Genomic DNA, 19365 nt, shown 5'->3' with positions numbered 1-19365 from the left:
TCCACCCACTCGGGACTAACCCAGACCCGAGACTTAAATTAAACAAAATGGTCAAGGGTACTGATAATTCTTTAGCTGCTTCTCGTACAACACGAGCTGGTATACCATCCAATCCCACAGATGTATTGACATTGAGGTTATGCAATAGACTACTCGCCTCCACTTCATTCACCACAATTCCCGTATAATCTTCTGGTTTATTCGTTTCTGCAATGTCACCACCTGGATGATATATTCTTGCAAAGATCACACTCAGTACTCAGTCAGTATCAAAGAGATGGGAATGTACTTGGAATTATAAGGCACGTGATTATAATAGTCTTAGACATCAACTTGGGGAATTTCATGGAGGAAGGAATTGGAAGGCCCGGATATCATTAGTGCTTGGGAAAATGTGAAGGAATATTTGTTAGCAGCAATAGCAAGCTGTATTCCACGAGTGAAGAAACGGACACAATTTGGTGTAAAGTGGATGACAAACAATATTAAACAGGAACTGCATGTGAAAAAGAGGCTATGGAAGAGATATAGGAGAAATGATTGTGGAAGAATGACATTGTGGGATAAAAATGGGAATAGAGTGACTGATGCAGAGGACATAGTGGAATTGATCAATGAACAATTTATTGGAGTATTTCATCCTAGAGGAGTAAATTTTAATACTAGAGGGATAGGACAGGTTTGAGGTTTAGAGGTGCAGGAGAAGAGCGAGTTCCAAATACTGAGTACTCTGGATGTCAGTAAAGCTGTGGGACTGGATAGTATTTCATCACGAGTTTTGAGAGAATGTGCTATATAACTGACAGCTCCTTTGACCCGACTTTTCAATGAACGTCTGGCTATGGGAAAAGTGCCCAGGGAATGGAAGGAAGGTAAGATAGTGCCATTACATAAGGGCAGTAGCAGACTGGAAGTGTCTAATTATAGACCGGTTTGTGTGTCATCAGTAGTTAGTAAGATCTTTGAGAAAGTAGTGAAGGACCGTATACAGCATTGGGCAGATGAGGGTAATGTTATCTGTGAGAGTCAACATGGATTTGTGAAGGGGCACTCTTGTTTTAGTAATATGCTAGCCTTTTATAATAAAGTTACAATAGCAGTAGTTGAGAGAAAGGCATATACTGCCATTTTCTTGGATTTGGCAAAAGCATTTGACAGGGTGCCACATGATAAGCTGATATTTAAGTTGCACCACATGGGTTTGGATGTCAGGTTGATCAACTGAATTCAGGATTGGCTGTCCGATAGGTATTAGAGAGTTGTATATGGTGAGGCAGTTTCAAGGAGCAGAAGGTTACAAGTGGCGTTCCATAGGGCTCAGTACTGGGACCTATATTGTTTAACCTTTATATCAATGACATTGTCAGTGGATTGCAGGGGATATTCAGTTGTTTGCAGATGATGTGAAGCTGGGAAGGGTTATTAGTAATAGTGCAGATGCAGTAGCCCTGCAAGAGAATTTGAATAAGCTAGTCAGATGGGCAAATGAATGGGGGTGTTGGTTTAATGCAGCAAAATATAAGGTCTTGAAGTTTGGGACACTTCATACTCTATTGGAGGAAGTAGGAGAGACAAGCGATCTGGTGTTGATGATTGATAGAAACCTGAAATTCAGGGGACATATTGCAAAGGTGGTGAAGGTAACATACAGGATTGCTGCAATAATGAGAAGGATGCTGACCTGCAGAGATAAAACAGTTATCATTCCGTTGTATAAGACTGATCAGACCACACTTAGACTACTGTTCTCAGATCTGATCCCCAGGATTTGAAGGGGATAAATTAACTGTGGAAAGGGTACAAAGGCAGATAACAAAGATGGTTTCAGAACTGTACAATGTTAGTTATGAGATTCGGCTGAGAATATGTGGACTGCGGAGTTTGGTGGATAGAAGAAGGAGAGGTGATATGATTGAGACTTTTAAACTGTTGAGAGGTGGTTACAGGATTGACACTGGGAATTTCTTTAGCTTTGTTGAACAGCGCGAAGAAGTGATGACAAGGGGCCATTCCTGAAAGTTACGAAAGGAAACTGTGAGCAAGCAGGTGAGGAGTGGTTTCTCTGCATGGAGTGTGGTTGAACCGTGGAATGCATTGAGTGGTGAGAGCGAGAACGGTCAATGAGTTTAAGGAGTGGTATGATAGACTTTGTGTTTCCTAGGAGCGACCACCCATGATGAGTCCTGATATACTGTGTTTCCTAGGAAGGACCTCCTGCAATGAGTCTTTTGAATCCATGGAGACCTGAATACCACATTATTCCCAAAAAAGAATAATACTTGGATAAGGAAGCAAACAAAGGTAATGATCATTACATTAGTAATAAAGAAGCAACAAATTGTACTGGGCGTGATGTGATAAAAAATGTCTGACCACAGATGGACAAAGAGTACCAGAATGGATACCAAAACTGGTAATTGGAAAACAAGTGGACTTGAGGTGTCAAATATTTTGGCTCTTCAACAGGATTTGAATAAGCTAGAAAGTTCATGACACAAATGGGTATGTTATTATTATTATTATTATTCAGGCCTCCATGGAGTCAGAAGACTCATCATGGGTCCTTCCTAAGAACATAAAGTCTGTCAAGATTCATCGAGGGGAGGTCCCCCCCCCCTTAAGAAACACAAAGTCTATCATACCACTCCATAAACTCATTGACCGTTTTCGCTCTCACCACTCCATCAGGCAGTGCATTCCACAGTTCAACCGCCCTCCACGCAAAGAAACCACTCCTCACCCTCTTGCTCGCAGTTTCCTTTTGTAACTTCCAGGGATGGCCTCTTGTCATCACTCCTTCCTGCTGTTCAACCAAGCAAAAGAACTCCCCAGTGTCAACCGTGTAACCACCTCTCAACAGTTTAAAAGTCTCAATCATATCACCTCTCCTTCTTCTAACCATCAAACTCTGCAGTCCACATTCCCTCAGCCGATCCTCATAACTATCCTTGTACAGTCCTGAAACCATCTTTGTATCCTTTCCATAGTTAATTTATCCCCTTCAAATCCTGGGGACCAAATCTGAGAACAATAGTCTTAGTGTGGTCTGATCAGAGACTTATACAACGGAATGATAATCCTTTTATCTCTGCAGGTCAGTGTCCTTCTCATAATTGCAGCAATCCTCTGTGTTACCTTCACCACCTTTGCAATATGTCCCCTAAATTTCAGGTTTCTATCAATCATCAATCCCAGATCTCTTGTCTCCCCTACTTCCTCCAGTATAACTCCTCCCATAGAGAATGCAGCATCCCATCGATGTTTCCCAAACCTCAAGAGCTTACATTTTGCTGCATTAAACTGACACCCCCATTAATTTGCCCACCTATCTAGCTTATTCAAATCCTCTTGCAGGGCAACCACATCTGCACTATTACTAATAATCCTTCCCAGCTTCGCATCATTTGCAAACAACTGAATATCCCCTTGCAATCCACTGGCAATGTCATTGATATAAAGGTTAAACAATATAGGTCCTAGTACTGAGCCTTATTGTACCCCACTTGTAACCTTCTGCCTCCTTGAAACTGCTCCACCATACACAACTCTCTGGTACCTATCAGACAGCCAATCCTGAATCCAGTTGACCAATCTGACATCCAGACCCATGTGCTGCAACTTAAATATCAGCTTATCATGTGGCACCCTGTCAAATGCCTTCGCTAAGTCTAAGAAAATTCCAGTATATGCCTTTCCCTCATCTAATGTTCTTGTAACTTTATTATAAAAGGCTAGCATATTGCTAAAACAAGAGCCCTCTTTCACAAATCCATGTTGACTCTCACAGATAACATTACCCTCATCTGACCAATGCTGTATACGGTCCCTCACTACTATTTCTCCAAGATCTTAACAACTACTGATGACACACAGACTGGCCTATAATTAGACATTTCCAGTCTCTTACCACCCTTATGCAATGGCACTAGCTTACCTTCCTTCCATTCCCTGGGCACCTTTGCCAAAGCCAAACTTTCATTGAAAAGCCAGGTTAAAGGCACTGTCAGTTCCCAAGCACATTCTCTGAAAACTCGGGGTGAAATACCATCCAGTCCCACAGCTTTACTGACATCCAGAGTACTCAGTATCTGAAACACACTCTCCTCCTGTACTTCTAAACCTCGAACCAACCCTATCCCTCTAGCATTAAAACTGACTCCTCTAGGATGAAATACTCCAATAAATTGTTCATTGATCAATTCCACTATGTCCTCTGCATCAGTCATTCTATTCCCATTTTTATCCCACAATATCATTCTTCCACACTCATTTCTCCTCCTACTGGCCACATAGCTAAAAAATTCCCTAGGATTTTCTTTGGATCTTAGGGCCAATCTCCTCACATATTCCAGTTTCTCTTTCCTTACCACACTAGTCACTCTTCTGGCCTGTGTCTTATATTCTTCCTGCATCTTCTCTTCACCTGTCTCCTTATATCTCTTCCATAGCCTCTTTTTCGCATGCAATTCCTGTTTAATATTGTTTGTCATCCACTTGACTCCAAATTGTATCCTCCTCTTCACTCGTGGTATACAACTTACCATTGCTGCTAACAAATATTCTTTCACAATTTCCCACGCATTAATGATATCTCGCCCTTCCAGTTCCTCTCTCCATGAAACTTCCCGAAGTTGACGTCTAAGACTATTATAATCACCTGCTTTATAATTCCACATAAGTTCCCATCTCTTTGATACTCCTGCATGTCTATTCATTTTCCAAGTCAAAACCATATGTTAGTTTAATACAACTAAATGTAAGGTTTTTAAAGTTGATATCCACAGATGGGATTCTTCCCACTGACTTAGTGCAGTTATACTGAAAAAAGTGAGGGATATTGGGGTGATTGTTGACAGAGATTTGAAGTTCTGAAGATATATTGCAAAGGTTGAGAAGACATCTCAGAGAATTTCTGCAATGTTGAGGAGGACATTGCAGAAATTCTGTATGATAGGTATAGAGATGAATAACAAAAATTATATCAGGATTGTACACTGTTAATTATGAGGATAGTCAGAGTTTGGTGGTTAGGGGACAAGGGGGGGGGGATAGAGACATTTAACCTGTTGAAGGTTTATTATCATGTTTACACTAAGGAGATTTTTCATATAGTAGAACAGGGCGAATGTGCAAGGAAAAGGGACCATTCCTGGAAGTTGCAAAAGGGGGTGGTGAATGAAAGGGTAAGAAGTAATTTTTTTTGCATGGAGTGTGGTAGGATCAGAGACAGTGATGAACGTGCAGACAGTGGATGAGTTTAAGGAGCTGAAATTCAGTTTGGCAGGGAAACAAATAATTTCTTAGTATTTTTAATTTAATGACAATAAAGGAGAGAACGAAGGATCAGCCCTGGAAATTGTGAGAAAAATTGTAAGGAAGTATTTAGCAAGAGTGAGAGGATTTTATGTTATTATTTTTTTTTTTTTTTTGCCTGAGGAATGGTTAATAGGTAGGAAAGTTTGTGTTGTTAGCACTTTGCCAGTAAATGAGTTCATGAAGAGGTATTATAGATATTGTGTGAATAATAGTTATTGTCATCCTCCCAAAATGAGATTGATGAAAAAAATAAATGCAGTTTTATATACTTTGAGATATCGTGCTTCATCTTTTTGAAGAATTAACATTGCTCATCACTAAAAGTAAAGTGATTTGGTTGTTTCCTTCATGTTTTCAGCATTTCATTTTTGAAAGAATTGGAATAGTAATTTTTTTCATCTTGTCCCTCTCACAATCTTTGAAACAATTATTTCATTAATGATCACATTAATGAAATAATTCTAAGTTATATATTGATGTGAACATTAATGAAATAATTGCTTCAAAGATGATGAAAGAAGGAAAGATGAATAATTCCTGGCCAGTTATTTTACTACTGATGTTTTGCACACACCATAATTCGAAAGAGACTCAATAGAAATAATGTATTTATATTGATGAGTTGGTCACTCATCAATATAAATGCTGCTGCTCATAAATACTATTTCCACTTCCTCCCCTTCCCCCACCAGTTTCCAGTAGTGATTAAGATCACTATTGGAAACTTGGGGGGGGGGGGGGGGGGGGGAATACAACCTAGTTGTATTCCTCCCAACACTTGGATACCAGAAAATTATGAACTAGCATAGTGATCCTGATTGATGAATAATTTAAAAGAAAAGAGAATTAATTTTTATATTGACTCTCATAAATATCATTTGTTCATCCTATATATTTCAATATTTTCTTAATAGTTCTAGTCCTGGTGATCGTAGCTTATACAAGGAGTAGACGACCAGATCAAAAATATGGTCATGGCGATGTTGATGATGATGTTAGAGAAAATATAATTAGCTATGATGATGAAGGAGGAGGAGAAGATGATATGAATGCGTATGATATAACTCCATTGCGCATCCCTATAGATTCTACAGGGACTCCTATTGGTGCTAAACCAGGGCCTGAAAAGCCCTCATTAAAAGAACCTAGACAACGACAACGTAAGTTATTTTTATACAATGAAATATTTACATATTAAAACTTATCACTGTGGTTAGTATGTGTGTTTTTTAGTAATATAAGTTATGATCACATTATATTAAGACATACAGTGTAAATCTCATTACAGCATACTTTGCAATCTCCTGTTTCAGATTAACATAATTTTCTTTAGTTCAGATTAAATTATATTTAAAAATTTAATAATAATGAAGGTACTTCACACTTGTCAGTGGTATATATAACTTTATGAGGTTGGAACAGTTATGATTATTACATGGGGCAGGGCAATTATTTGTTTATTTGTGAATGGAATGCATTACCTGAGATTGTGTTGAATGCAGTAACCTTGAGTAAGTTTAAGGCATAGTTTGATGAACTTTGACAACTTTGGCGACTTCTTTCAGATTCAGATTCCACAGTAGTGTGAATTTTTTATATCACACACATACACACATGAGAGGGTGCAAGCCCATAGCAAATCAGTGCCATGTGTGAGCAGGAGTGAGGGGGGGGGGGAGTAATTTGTTGATATTCTTTTTTTTGAAGAGTTGGAGGTTGTAGTCTTTGAGGAATATTTGTGGGAAAAGCTGTTCTACAGTTAATCTTATAATCTTATTTTTCATAAGAAAGATTACTCTTCACTTTCTTTTACTTTTTTAAATGGATTTTCTTCTCAAGGCTGATGTATACCCCACTGTTTTTTTCTGACAGATATGCAAACACTTACTTACAGCATCCTCCTTAATAACTGAAGATCTTCCTCCTGCTGTAGATAATGCTCCCTTTGTTGTTGATGTCATAATTTACTGTTGCTTTTGTAACATGAGGGTAATTGAAAGAAAAGACAACAACAAAGAGAGAATTTATTTTTATTGCTTCATTTGTATCATGTGCTTATACTTTCAAAACTGGATTATGGGTCTTAAGTCTATGCCTGCAGTGGTTGGATCCCATCCATCATTAGGGTATACAGATAGCCACTGGTATCTTTCGTACGTCACTCACTCACTCAGAGTGGTTATTTTGAAGGAAATGAACCAGCTCTATCCCTTAGACAGAAATAGTGGTCTCTTAACTATGTTCTAAAAATAGTCTCTTCCAGAGTATCTTGTGTGGACTAGTATCTTTTCTCTACACTGAGAGGCTTAACATAATACATCAGACTGCCATATGTCTGTTTGATATGCATGTTAAAGAGATTATGCAAGCTACTGGCATGATTGTTACCATGTTACCTGCACCAAACATAACAGCATTCCTCCATGGAAGGTTGGTTTACACTCCATCCTGCATTCTTTACTTGTATCATTTCTTTTCATCTACACTGATGGTTCAAAAATACCTTCTGTTGTATTTCCTGACTTTATCATATTATTATTATTATTATTATTTGACACCTCCAGGGAGTCCAAAGACTCATCGAGGGAGGGCACCTGCTCTACAACTCTGTCTCAACCACTCAATCCACTAACTGACTGCAACTACACCATCTACCGCCACTAGTATTTCCACAGACAACACAAACATCCATGCCCACGGCGGGATTCGAACTCGCAGCCTTTTGGCTGGAGAGCGGATACGCTAACCACTCAGCCAGCCAGGCTGGCATGATTCTGCTTGACTGCAGTAATTATGCAGCAGAGTTGCATACAATTCAGCTTGAGCTTGTGTATATCACAGAAGACTGCTACCAAAAGCGTATGATTTATACACTCATTGAGTTTTATACAGGCCATCTCATCTCTTGTGCACAATCCACTTCCAATGCTTTGTGAGGTTCTACAACTGTTTTACAAATTGAGGCTCCGTAATTTTGATAGTTAGCTGTGCAGGATTCCCAGCCACATTGAAATTGAGGGAAATGAGACTGTAGATGCAGCTGCTAGATTGGCTAATATTGTTTTCTATATACTGTTTGTCAGTCCTGTATACAGACATTTATAAGATGAAACCTATTAACCCAATATCAATTGTCATGGCAGGAAGCACTGAGAAATAAATTACATGAGATTAAGCCTGAAATTAAGCACTGGCAGTCTGGCCATAGAAACAAAACAGGAAGTTGTTTTTACTAGGCTCCACATAGGTTATAGTCATCTTACACATTTATATTTACTGAAGCCTTATGACTCACTTGTGTGTGAACAGTACAACACATATTTCACTACCCGTCATGTTCTGGTGGAGTGCCAGCAGTTTACACAAGAAAATAATGATTTTTTTTTTTATTAATTTGTGTGAGCCATATATCCTGTATATCTTATCATTCGTGGACAAATTGCATGAAGTTTTTAACTTTTTAAATAATTTATACAAATACATTTGATTATATAAATTATATATTTAGTTTAATCCTTTATCCAAGTGTAAGCAAATAAAGTTTGCACCTGAAGTATCTTCAGGACTAGAGCAAATCGTGGCAAAGGTGGACTAAGTTCTGATCACTTTCCTTAGTATAATGCAAAGCATAATGGGATACTAAGAAAAGAGCTCCCACTGAAGAGATTTCAATAAAGGTCAAGACCAGTCTGGATAGAGATGTATAGCATTATACATCTCCTTGCAGACATGTATAATGCTATGCATTATGGGAAGGGTCACTACCCAGATTGGTTTCGACCTTTTTTGAGTTCTCTTCAGTGGGAGCCAGAACCAGAGGTGATACCAAGGTTGCAGCAATGCAGAACTCGTATTTCCAAACCATATGCCAAAAGGTATCACACCTTATTATTAAATTACTCTGGATTAGAGAAAGATGTTGGAATTTTTTTCCTCTTGGTTAGACTATAAATTATATATTTAGTTTAATCCTTTATCCAAGTGTAAGCAAACAAAGTTTGTGCCTGAAATATCTTAAGGACTAGGGCAACTTCCAACATCTTTCTCTAATCCAGAGTAATTTAATAATAGGTGTGACACCTTTTAGCAACTGGCATATGGAAATATGAGTATGGAAATGCCCCCACTGAAGAGACCTCAATAAAGGTCGAAACCAGTCTTGGTAGTGACCCTTCCAATAATGCATAGCATTATACATGTCTGCAAGGAGATGTGCTTTGCATTTTGGGATACTAAGGAAAGTGATCAGAACTTAGTCCACCTTTGTTATGAGTTGCCTTAGTCCTGAAGATACTTCAGGCGCAAACTTTGTTTGCTTACACTGATAAAGGATTAAACTAAATATATAATTTATAGTCTAAACAAATGGGAAAAAACTTCCAGCATTTGATTATATATTCTATTTATATATAGATACTAGTTTGATTAATTTAATTTATAAAAAATTTGTTTCTATACATAGCACATACTAATTTATCTCTTTATTATTGTTTATGATTACCTTAAGTTCTGTTGTAACCTTTGGCTTGGTGCAGAAATAACCTTAACTGTCCTTGTGCCAATTAACTCCTAACCAAACAATATTGACCATCCTCCTTGATATCCTTTTCTACTCAAGATTTATTCCTCAATATGAGTATATAGCAGCTATATACTCAACTGTATATAGCTGCTAATTCTATATAAATTCAAATCCACCCAATCTTAATTGTTCTCACATTTAGGATGGTGTGCCAGAAACAACCCTAATTTACTTTTCTTCTATCTGGAATAGAACAATTTAGGCACATTGATGTCCCTCTCTCTCTCTCTCTCTCTTTCTGACTTTCATTCCAGTCACTTGCTCTTTGACATTCTTTCTGCCTTATACCTTTTCATGGAACAACATCCATGAAATATTTTCATGGATGTTGTTCTACTGAACTGCTTTCATTTATTCTGCTATTTTCTTCTAAGCCTACTACAAATGTGAGCAGCTGCTAGTCAACATCGATTTGCAGTCCAACTTAAAACTGCAAACCAATTTTCCTTTTTCATTCCATCTATCTGTTCTGTGGAACAGGATTCCTCATATTGTTTCCATTTGCCTACACACATTGTTCTGAGAAAAAAAAAAGTTAGATAATCATTTATAAGAATATGATATATTTTTATGATCATTTCATCAGACAATCTCCATGGAGTCAGGCTCATCATGGAACATCCTCAACCCTCCCAACCGGCCAGGACATATATATATATACGTCCAGATAAATCTGGATATGATTCGATAATGTTGTGTCCCAATTTACAATTTTATTCTAACTAGTAATTTCCTCTCATCTATGTTCTACTATTATCTATGCTCGAGATATCACCAAAAAATTTACTAATACTCAAGTTAATTCTCCCCTTAGTATCCCTAATATTTGTATTATGCTGCGCCTTTTGGGACATTTAGTTTAAGATATTATATACAAAAACAAGGAGAAATAACTAAAATATGCCTGAAAGTGAAACTATGTTGCAGTCGTGACACTTTATCTCGTTTCTTAACACATTAATTTCCCGCGTGATTAGGTTCGTAATTTTTTCAAGTGGTGCATTGAACAGCAATTTCAGACAACTGTTTTATCATTGGACAAAAGGTTTATTAAATTCCTTAACATGGTACAATTCAAATATTAGTTATTACTCAATTCAATGCTATACTAAATATTTACAAACTGACATTAGCTTATCATAAATAATTAAGCTATGATCCTATAATGGGTATTACGATCATGCCGCCATACACATTCAACACATAAATTCATTTGACACGGACATATAAGATTAATTCACACTATTTAACTATCCAAACTTAAGTAGATTAACTAAACCATTTACTGCACTGACACATAACTATGACATTTAAACTTCCTTATACAATATATTAGACATGCAAAATTCTCAGGACACTTAATTACTCATATAATATTAACATTAGTAAGCTTACTTTCATTATATTCTGTCATATACTAAAGTCCTAGTATTGTTTTCTTGGTCACTTCAACAGTTCAGTATTAGAACAATGATAACTAATACAGACAAATCTTAGTTAACACGAGATATATTTTACAGTACCTTTCTTTCTTGAATTTTCCATATGGGCCTCTACCTTTTTCTGATCGAACTATCTTGGTATAACCTCTCTGATAATCTGTTTCTCCTACGCTCCTTTTGGAATTGAACTATGCTTATGCGGTCTTAACCTCTCGTAACTTAGGACACACTTTGAATCATCTATATAACGGCTGTACAACTCGCGACGTGGACATCGATTTCTTTACTTCTTTCCCTTTCTCGTAGTTGACACTGGAGTTGAAACACAAAGAATATGCTTTCTTTTCTTTGACTATATGGCATTCCTCACTTCTTACATAGGAAGTACGGAATCGAAATCCCGCTCACTTTTGTTTCCGTGTTGCGACGACGAAGATATAACCCCTATCTCGCCACTCAGGAAAACACTGTGAAATCCATATGAAAGAGCTCGCGAAGAACTCTCCTGGAACAGAACCAAAACCAAAAGCCAAAAAGAGTCCTCCTTGGGGGGGGGGGGGGTCTAACCCTTTTATACCCTCTCTCCTAACGGCACCTTCTCTAACTTCTTTTCTCCGCTCCCCTTTTTGACTTGACTTTACCGACCAATTAGGGTGGCATTTTTCTGCCAAACATCATTTGATCGGCGAGCCCGTAACGAAGTCTCAATCCGGGAATTGACCCTAAGCGATTGTCTGTTGTTTTTCTTGTGCTAGCCTCTAATTTAATCCCCTTTCCAAAACTTTTCTATGAATTTAATCTCTAGCCTCTCACATACCATTTCTTATGACTAATCCTTTTCTGTCTTACTTAGATAAATTTTCTCTTTTATATCATATTACAACATTAATATATTCTTTCTTTCTTTCTATTTGTTAGTTAGTTCAACAAACACCTTTATATTTTATTGGATGCAAGAATATTTCTTTGTCTTTTAATTAATTCATCTATTATCTTTTATGCAGGGTTTTTAATTTATTTATTCTTCATGTTACACCATGATAGCTGAGAATTCTACATTCTTAAGATATCAGGTGTAACAATAATACCTATTGAATAACATAGATAAGAAGTGCAAGTTGGTCTCACTATTTTATCCACCTCGGCCGGTAGAGAGGTTAATCTAATTAAGCACAGTGTTCATCAAACTGCACTTTGAACTGGTTTGCTGTTTATACATTCTCAGGCAGTGCACTGTAGATGTTCACTCTCTGTCATTATCCCTGAGTCTCTTAAGTAATAATAATGCTCTTTGTGTTGAAAAGGACCTGGATTTGAATAATCCTGTTTGGAACATTATTATTATGATGATTATTGCATAACACCTCCATGGAGTCCATACACTAGTCGAGAGAGGGCACTTAGTCTACAACTCTCGGTCTCCACCACTCAATCCACCAACCCAACTACCTTTTAATCATCTACACCAACGCCATCTACTGCTGACTACCATCACAGTAGTATTTTCACAGACACTCACAAACATCCATGCCCACAGCAGGATTCAAACCCACAGCCTTTTGGATGGAGAGCAGATACACTAACAACTCAGCCAACCAGGCCAGCGAACCTGAAGAATCTTTATAAGATATTTTTTACTGAAGGCAACTTATCCAGTCTCATCTGTATCAGTGTTTATTTCATCCCACACAATAGGCAAACCAGCCAGATGAACACGTGAAATTAATAAATGTAATACACTGGCCTCAGCTTGAGTAATTCAAAACAACTCAACTTTTCATTCTTTATCAGTACATTCATACCAGTTGAAATTGCATTGAATTTTTCCATGCAGTTTTGATGCTGCAAGAAAAAATGGTAGCTAGACTCATCTGCCATGTTCTCATATCTCTTCTAAACTCTACACTGAAAATACTATGTCCCTTTTTAGATGTCTTCAATGCATATTAATATGCAAGATAAACATCAGTAACCCTAACTGTAAAGCAGACACCATGTGACAATGCTCCACCATACACGCCCTCTTGCTGCAGATACTATCAGACTTGTAATCTCCTATCCAATACACTAATCTGTTATCCAACCTCATCTATCCCAACATAAATAACTTCTCATGTAATGGTGTTAAATGCCTTTGTCCCATACTTGGTCATATTATAATGTGTAAGTAAACTGATAAATCATGACCTCTCTATAGGACATGATGGTAGGAAAAGGAATATAGTCTCTATTAAAATGGAACTCAGGAAGTTTTATATTAATCTTATGGTTCCTAAAAGAAAGATTAATTTTTGTTTTGAAAACCTAGAACAAGAAAGCAGAGGAAGAACATCATTCGTGAATAGTTTTGGTATAGCAATTTTGAATACTGATAAAAACTTTAGAAAAAATCATTTGTTATTTTCATATTAACTAATATTTGTTTTATCTGTTTACAGTACCTCCAGGAGTGCATCCAGATGTTGGTGATTTTATTCGTGATCATCTTGATAAAGCTGACAATGATCCTAATGCTCCTCCATTTGATGATCTTCGTAATTATGCATATGAAGGTTGTGGAAGTACTGCTGGGTCTTTAAGCTCTTTAGCATCTGGTACAGATGACAATGAGCAAGACTTTGATTACCTGAATGGTTGGGGACCTCGTTTTCAAAAACTAGCAGATATGTATGGACAAGGAGAAAGTGAAGAAGACTAGTCATCTCATCTTGGATTCTTACCGTGCGCACATCATCCCCTAGCTGTACTTCAAATACGTGTTTGCACTGGCATTCCATTGATGTCTCCCATCCCCTTTAGGACCAAGGAAGGGTGTGATGGCTGAGCATGAAATTATAGCAACATTACTACATGTAGAATGTGATCTGCATAGGTGGTACCAACTCAATTCAAAATGTAACAACAGCTGCAAACTGGTGTTTGATGGTTCCCTGTACTGTGTAGTACCATAGTGTGATATGTAGAAATGTGAGTGTTAGAGAAATTCTCAGGCACATGTAATAAACTTCTGGTAGACAAAGATGACTGCATTCACCCATGAATCTGTAGACAAGACTAATTTAACACAGTGATATACAAGGATATGTGGGAGAGGAAATGTCATACCAGTGCTACTTTGGTTTAGAGAATGGGCATTATTGCTGTTTTGTGAAAAATTAAATTAATGAATTTCATCTTAAAATATTTGTGTGTTATGTACATTTGCATGTCAGTTCTCACTTTTGTGATCTCTTTTAGAAACTTATTGAATTTGCGGTATTGTTTGACAACTTGAGGAGTACTCATAGCAGTTGTCTTAAGTCATATATGTGTGTATGTGCATTATCTACTTAACCTGTGAAGCTCATCTTAAGTACTAAAGCACCTTCAGTGTTATAGCATAGCAATCTTGTGTTTGTTGTTGTTTTTAGTGGCCATCATAAGTACGAGGTTTGCTAAGTAATTACTGCTTTGCTGTGCTACCTTAACTACTTGGTTCTAAAGGGAGTAGAGGGTCAAAGCCTATCCCTAGCACATGCTCAACCATCCCTGCAAGGGGTGCTATCTTTCACTAAGGCAATTTGCCATGAAAATGTGCATGTCTCATGTAGAGTTCTGTTTGTATAGCTTCATCTTTTTCATGAATTTCATTTTTTGTACAGCAGTTATTGCTTCCTGCTTTATTATAACTGAATCGTAAATGAACAGGACCAAATCTTTCAGAGGGAGGGGACAAAAAAATGCTTTCTTTGCACTGGTTATTAATAGAAATATAATGCAGACTAGTGCTGCTGCAAATGGTATCCATTCCTGCATTTGATCTGTGCCTGCACTCTGTAATACCATTTTTTATCTCTAAAACATTCCATTATCTATTTCACTCTACAGATAAATATTATTTAAGTATTGTCTAAAATTACCATATGCCTTCCTCTATTTTGGTTCTTTTCCACTCTTGCCATTGTCATAAACATTGTGTGTCGTGCCAAGGTAGTTTATTGTATCATCATGGCTCATGTTGAAATGCTTTTATTTATTTATAAGATTTTAACTAGCTGACTGTCCTCTTCAGGTTTCTTGGGATACTGGGATATTTCAGCCATCATGGCAGAGTCCTCATTTCTCTGGGAAGGGTATGGGGGAAAGCTTAGGTGCATTATCACTGACTGCCAATCAAACTTTGTGATCATCAGGTGAGGAGTAGTCATAATCATTGTGCAATCAAAGAAGATAAATGCAATGGCAGCTTGATGTTAACAATGAATCTCATAATGTTGTTCCCCTTTGTGTCTCCTTTTTTTTTTTTTTTTCGATGTGTCTGTGCACTTGATTCAGTTTACGTTACCTATATTCCCCTGTATATTTGTAAGTGATTACATATGGAATATATTTTTGTGCCTGTGTGATAATTAAAGGAGTTTGTTTCTGAATAGGTACCACTGTGGGAATTGTGTTCTGCTCAACCCTGTCATTGAAATCAACTGCCATCTCCCACATAATCACTTGTAGGGGCTTGTTTCACTTGTGGAATCTCATCTAAGAAATCACAGCTGCATCTCCCAATACATTTAGAAAGCACAGTAGATGAGAATGTGCAAGTATGCATGTATGCGTGATCGTGAGTGAATGAGACCGCATATGCACGCGCGTGCGTGCATGTATATGTGCATTAAGTATGCCTGTGTGTGTGAGTGTGTGTGGGAAAAAAAAAGTCCTTTTACATAAAACATGGCTTTAATCAATTTCAGAAGAGCACCTTAAAAATGATAGCTCTGTGTAATTTAATTTAGAAAAGTGTATATTTAATTGAATGCTTCCTACAGAACTATAAAATATATCATGTAATTCTTGAAAATAGTGTTATGCTTAAGTTTCACAGCATCACACACTCAGTGTTTCATATTCATGGTGTGTAAGTTTTGGGCAAGACAAAGTGGATCTGTAAGAGTGTGGCTCTTTGGGCATTTTACAGCTAATACTGTCAACTGCCTTGCCTGTTCCTCTATGTTTGCCCCAGGGATTCAGTGGAGGGCAGACTAGTCAGATTTTTATACACTTTTACAAAGTATTTACTGGCTGTGAAGAGAGTGCAGTGTCTAGAAGTAACATTTGGAATGGCAACTATTGCTTCCTATATAATATATCTACACACACATATACAAACTAACTTTAATAACTTTGCTGATTTTAAAATATCATCCTAATTATTCTAAATTGTTTAAGATTTGTAGCATCACTTTGTAAGCCATCTTTTAAACAAACTGAAAATAAATGGTTACATTTATATTTAAGATACTGACACATTTTACATGCTACATATTATATTAACAGGTTTTATATTGATGAAATTCAAAGGAAATTTTTACTTGATAATCTTTTTCATATAGCCTGTTTACCCTTTTGGACAAAATATATTCTTATGCTTATTATTTTAGGTAGCATAGTCAGATTCTATGGCATGCTTACTTATAACAGATATATGAAAATTGTTTAAACAGCGAATGATAAATCATCAGGAATTGTATTTTGGGTTTATCACTGAAATCAATTATATATGAAACTTTTACAAATAGTATATGCAATAAGAGTATTTTTCATATTGAAAATTTTGAACAGTAAAGTGCAGTGAATCTGTGCAGTTAGTTTCAAATGTCACTTTAATAAAAGTCATTACTGAAGACAGTTATATTTTGATGTAAGTTTGCATATAAAAATTAAGCAGAAATGATTTTCAAGTTAATTTTCATTAATCATTGAATGTGCATCACCAATTAAGACAATCAATAATGTAAGTTCTCAGTCATTTATAAACCTCACATGCCATGTAAAAAAAAGAAAATTTTGTGGTCAGTTTATACACTCATTTTCTTATTATATGTACACTTTTAAAATTGACTATCTTATCTGCATTTGCCTCTACTTCAGACATTTTCATCAATTTCAATGTGTCCAGTATCATTAATTTGTATGGCATATCATACCAATAAGTACTTAGCAGTATTGCGTAATGAGCTTCACAGAAGTGATCCACTGCCCATACCTGATGTTACTGACAGACAAGTTTTGTTTTATACAGACCTAAAGTGCCTAGTTATAGTCATTCCCTTTTCTGCCATACTCTTACAGAACACTGTAGTGCCCATACTAACCAACTCCTGCCATAGATTCTTCCCATGATGCAGTTTTATTTCAGAGAATTTTTTTACTGAGAATCTTTGCGTAACAATTATGTTCATTATCATTTTATTTTTAGCAGTGTTATAAATGTGCATTAACTGTGTCGAAATTTTTTAAGACTTTTTATTTTTTTGTCATTTTAATGTCATTTGTAGCCAACTCAGGTTTTGGTTCAAGTGCATTGGTTGCAAGTCAAATAAATAAAATACTTCTAAAAAATATGTGGTGCTAATTTTTTTTTCCATATTCAACACATTTTATTTTGCTATATATACTGTTATTTTCTTCTTTTAGTATGACACAGTATCTTGTTATATTAATTAACACTTTTTAAATGCATATTTGGCATGTGGTGTTTCATATCATAAACACATAAGAAATAATAGAATTATTTAGTGATTACATTGTCAGGTTATTCATGAAATCATAGGGTTCTGGATGCATTTGAGGAGCTAGATAAAAGAACAGTGATGGATGGCGATGTCTACAAATATTGCCCACCTCAGCAGTGGAATTGGATGGAATGTATGCAAGATAACTGTCAGCCTGATTTGCCAAGTGGTTAGCATATCCACTCTCCAACCAACAGGCTGTGGGTTTGAATCTTGCTATGGGCATAGATGTTTATGATTGTCTTTAGGTAGGAGATGTAGGACACTACTGCTCAGGTTATTAGAGGCCTGAAGTGGCTTGAAAAGGTTCCATGTTTGGTCTCTTTGTGTGGCATTGCATAAGGATGGTTTCCAGACTATGTAAAAAATAAATGAAATACAAATATATGGCGGGTGAGAGAAGGGGGATTGCATATATGAGCAAAATGCAGACAGTGGGAGGAAATTAATGAATCAGATATATCGATAACCAACCTAGTTGTTTCAGGGGCAGGAAATGAATGTCGGGAGACGAGTAGTGTGATAGGAGAGAATGATGAACGGGAGACGAGTAGTGAAATAGGAGAGAGTGATGAGCAAAGTATGAATGAGAAAATAAGAGTCGGGAGTGTGGAAGGCTTGAATGATTGTGAAGTTTACGGAAATGGTTTTGATTGGGTAAATGAATTTTTATTGGGTAAGTGACTAACTTGCAGAGAGGGATATATGAGCTGAAAGAGGATGTGGAATATCTTGTGAATGAGATGAGAAGTGTGAAAGATGAGATTAGGAGAATGGAAGAGATGTATGCAAGCGAATCAGAGTTGGAGTGAGAGAAAGTTTTGGGAATGATAGAAGAGGAGGGAATAGAAGTAGTAGGAGAGATGGAATGAGAGAAAGGTTTGGGAATGATAGAAGAGGAGAGTATAGAAGCAGTAGAAGAGAGGGAATGAGAAGGATTTGGGAATGATAGAATAGGAGGGTATAGAAACAGTACAAGACAGGGAATGAGAGAGTTATGTGAACGATAGAAGAGGAGAGAATAGGATAAGTGGAAGAGAGGGAATGAGAGAGAGAGGTATGGGAATGATAGAAGAGGAGAGAATGGGAACAGTAGAAGAGAGAGAGTTATGGGAATAATAGAAGAGGAGACAATAGGATAAGTGGAAGAGAGGGAATGATAGAAGAGGAGAGAATGAAACAGTAGGAGAGAGGGAAATGGTAAGAGGTGTAATGTATGGTGACTCAGTGATCCATGGTGTGCAAGATAGGATGCATGAAGAGTGTTTGCCTGGAGGAACAATAGAAAGTGGGGCTATGACAATTAAGAGGGGTGAAAGGGTAGATGAGATGATTATGATGGTAGGAACAAATGACTTGAGAGGTAATGCAATTTGGGCAACGAGAGATATGAGATTCTTGCTTGAGGTAGTACGAAAGAAGACACAGAGAGGAAAGATAGTGTGCATGTTGACTAGGTATAATTGTGATGAGCTGA

At 36.9% G+C, this 19365-nt stretch overlaps 1 protein-coding gene across 8 annotated transcripts in view; it reads left to right on the top strand.

Annotated features, from left to right (window-relative positions):
- Nucleotides 1–17715, top strand: part of CadN (neural cadherin) — a 1238426-nt gene extending 1220711 nt beyond the window's left edge. For all 8 annotated transcript variants that reach the window (XM_090407912.1, XM_090407911.1, XM_090407917.1 and 5 more), the window contains 2 exons: nt 6231–6476; nt 13779–17715. In XM_090407912.1, coding sequence (XP_090264038.1) covers nt 6231–6476; nt 13779–14038 — 506 coding nt within the window. In that variant the 3' untranslated portion in view covers nt 14039–17715. The remainder of the gene's footprint in view (nt 1–6230; nt 6477–13778) is intronic.
- The last annotated feature ends 1650 nt before the right edge of the window (nt 17716–19365 follow it).

The sequence above is a fragment of the Typopeltis vanoorti genome, chromosome 18 (genome assembly GCF_054136105.1).
Source record: "Typopeltis vanoorti isolate ZY-2024b chromosome 18, IOZ_Tvanoo_1.0, whole genome shotgun sequence".
Classification (NCBI taxonomy): Eukaryota; Metazoa; Arthropoda; class Arachnida; order Uropygi; family Thelyphonidae; genus Typopeltis; species Typopeltis vanoorti.
This window is presented reverse-complemented; position numbering and strand designations above follow the sequence as displayed.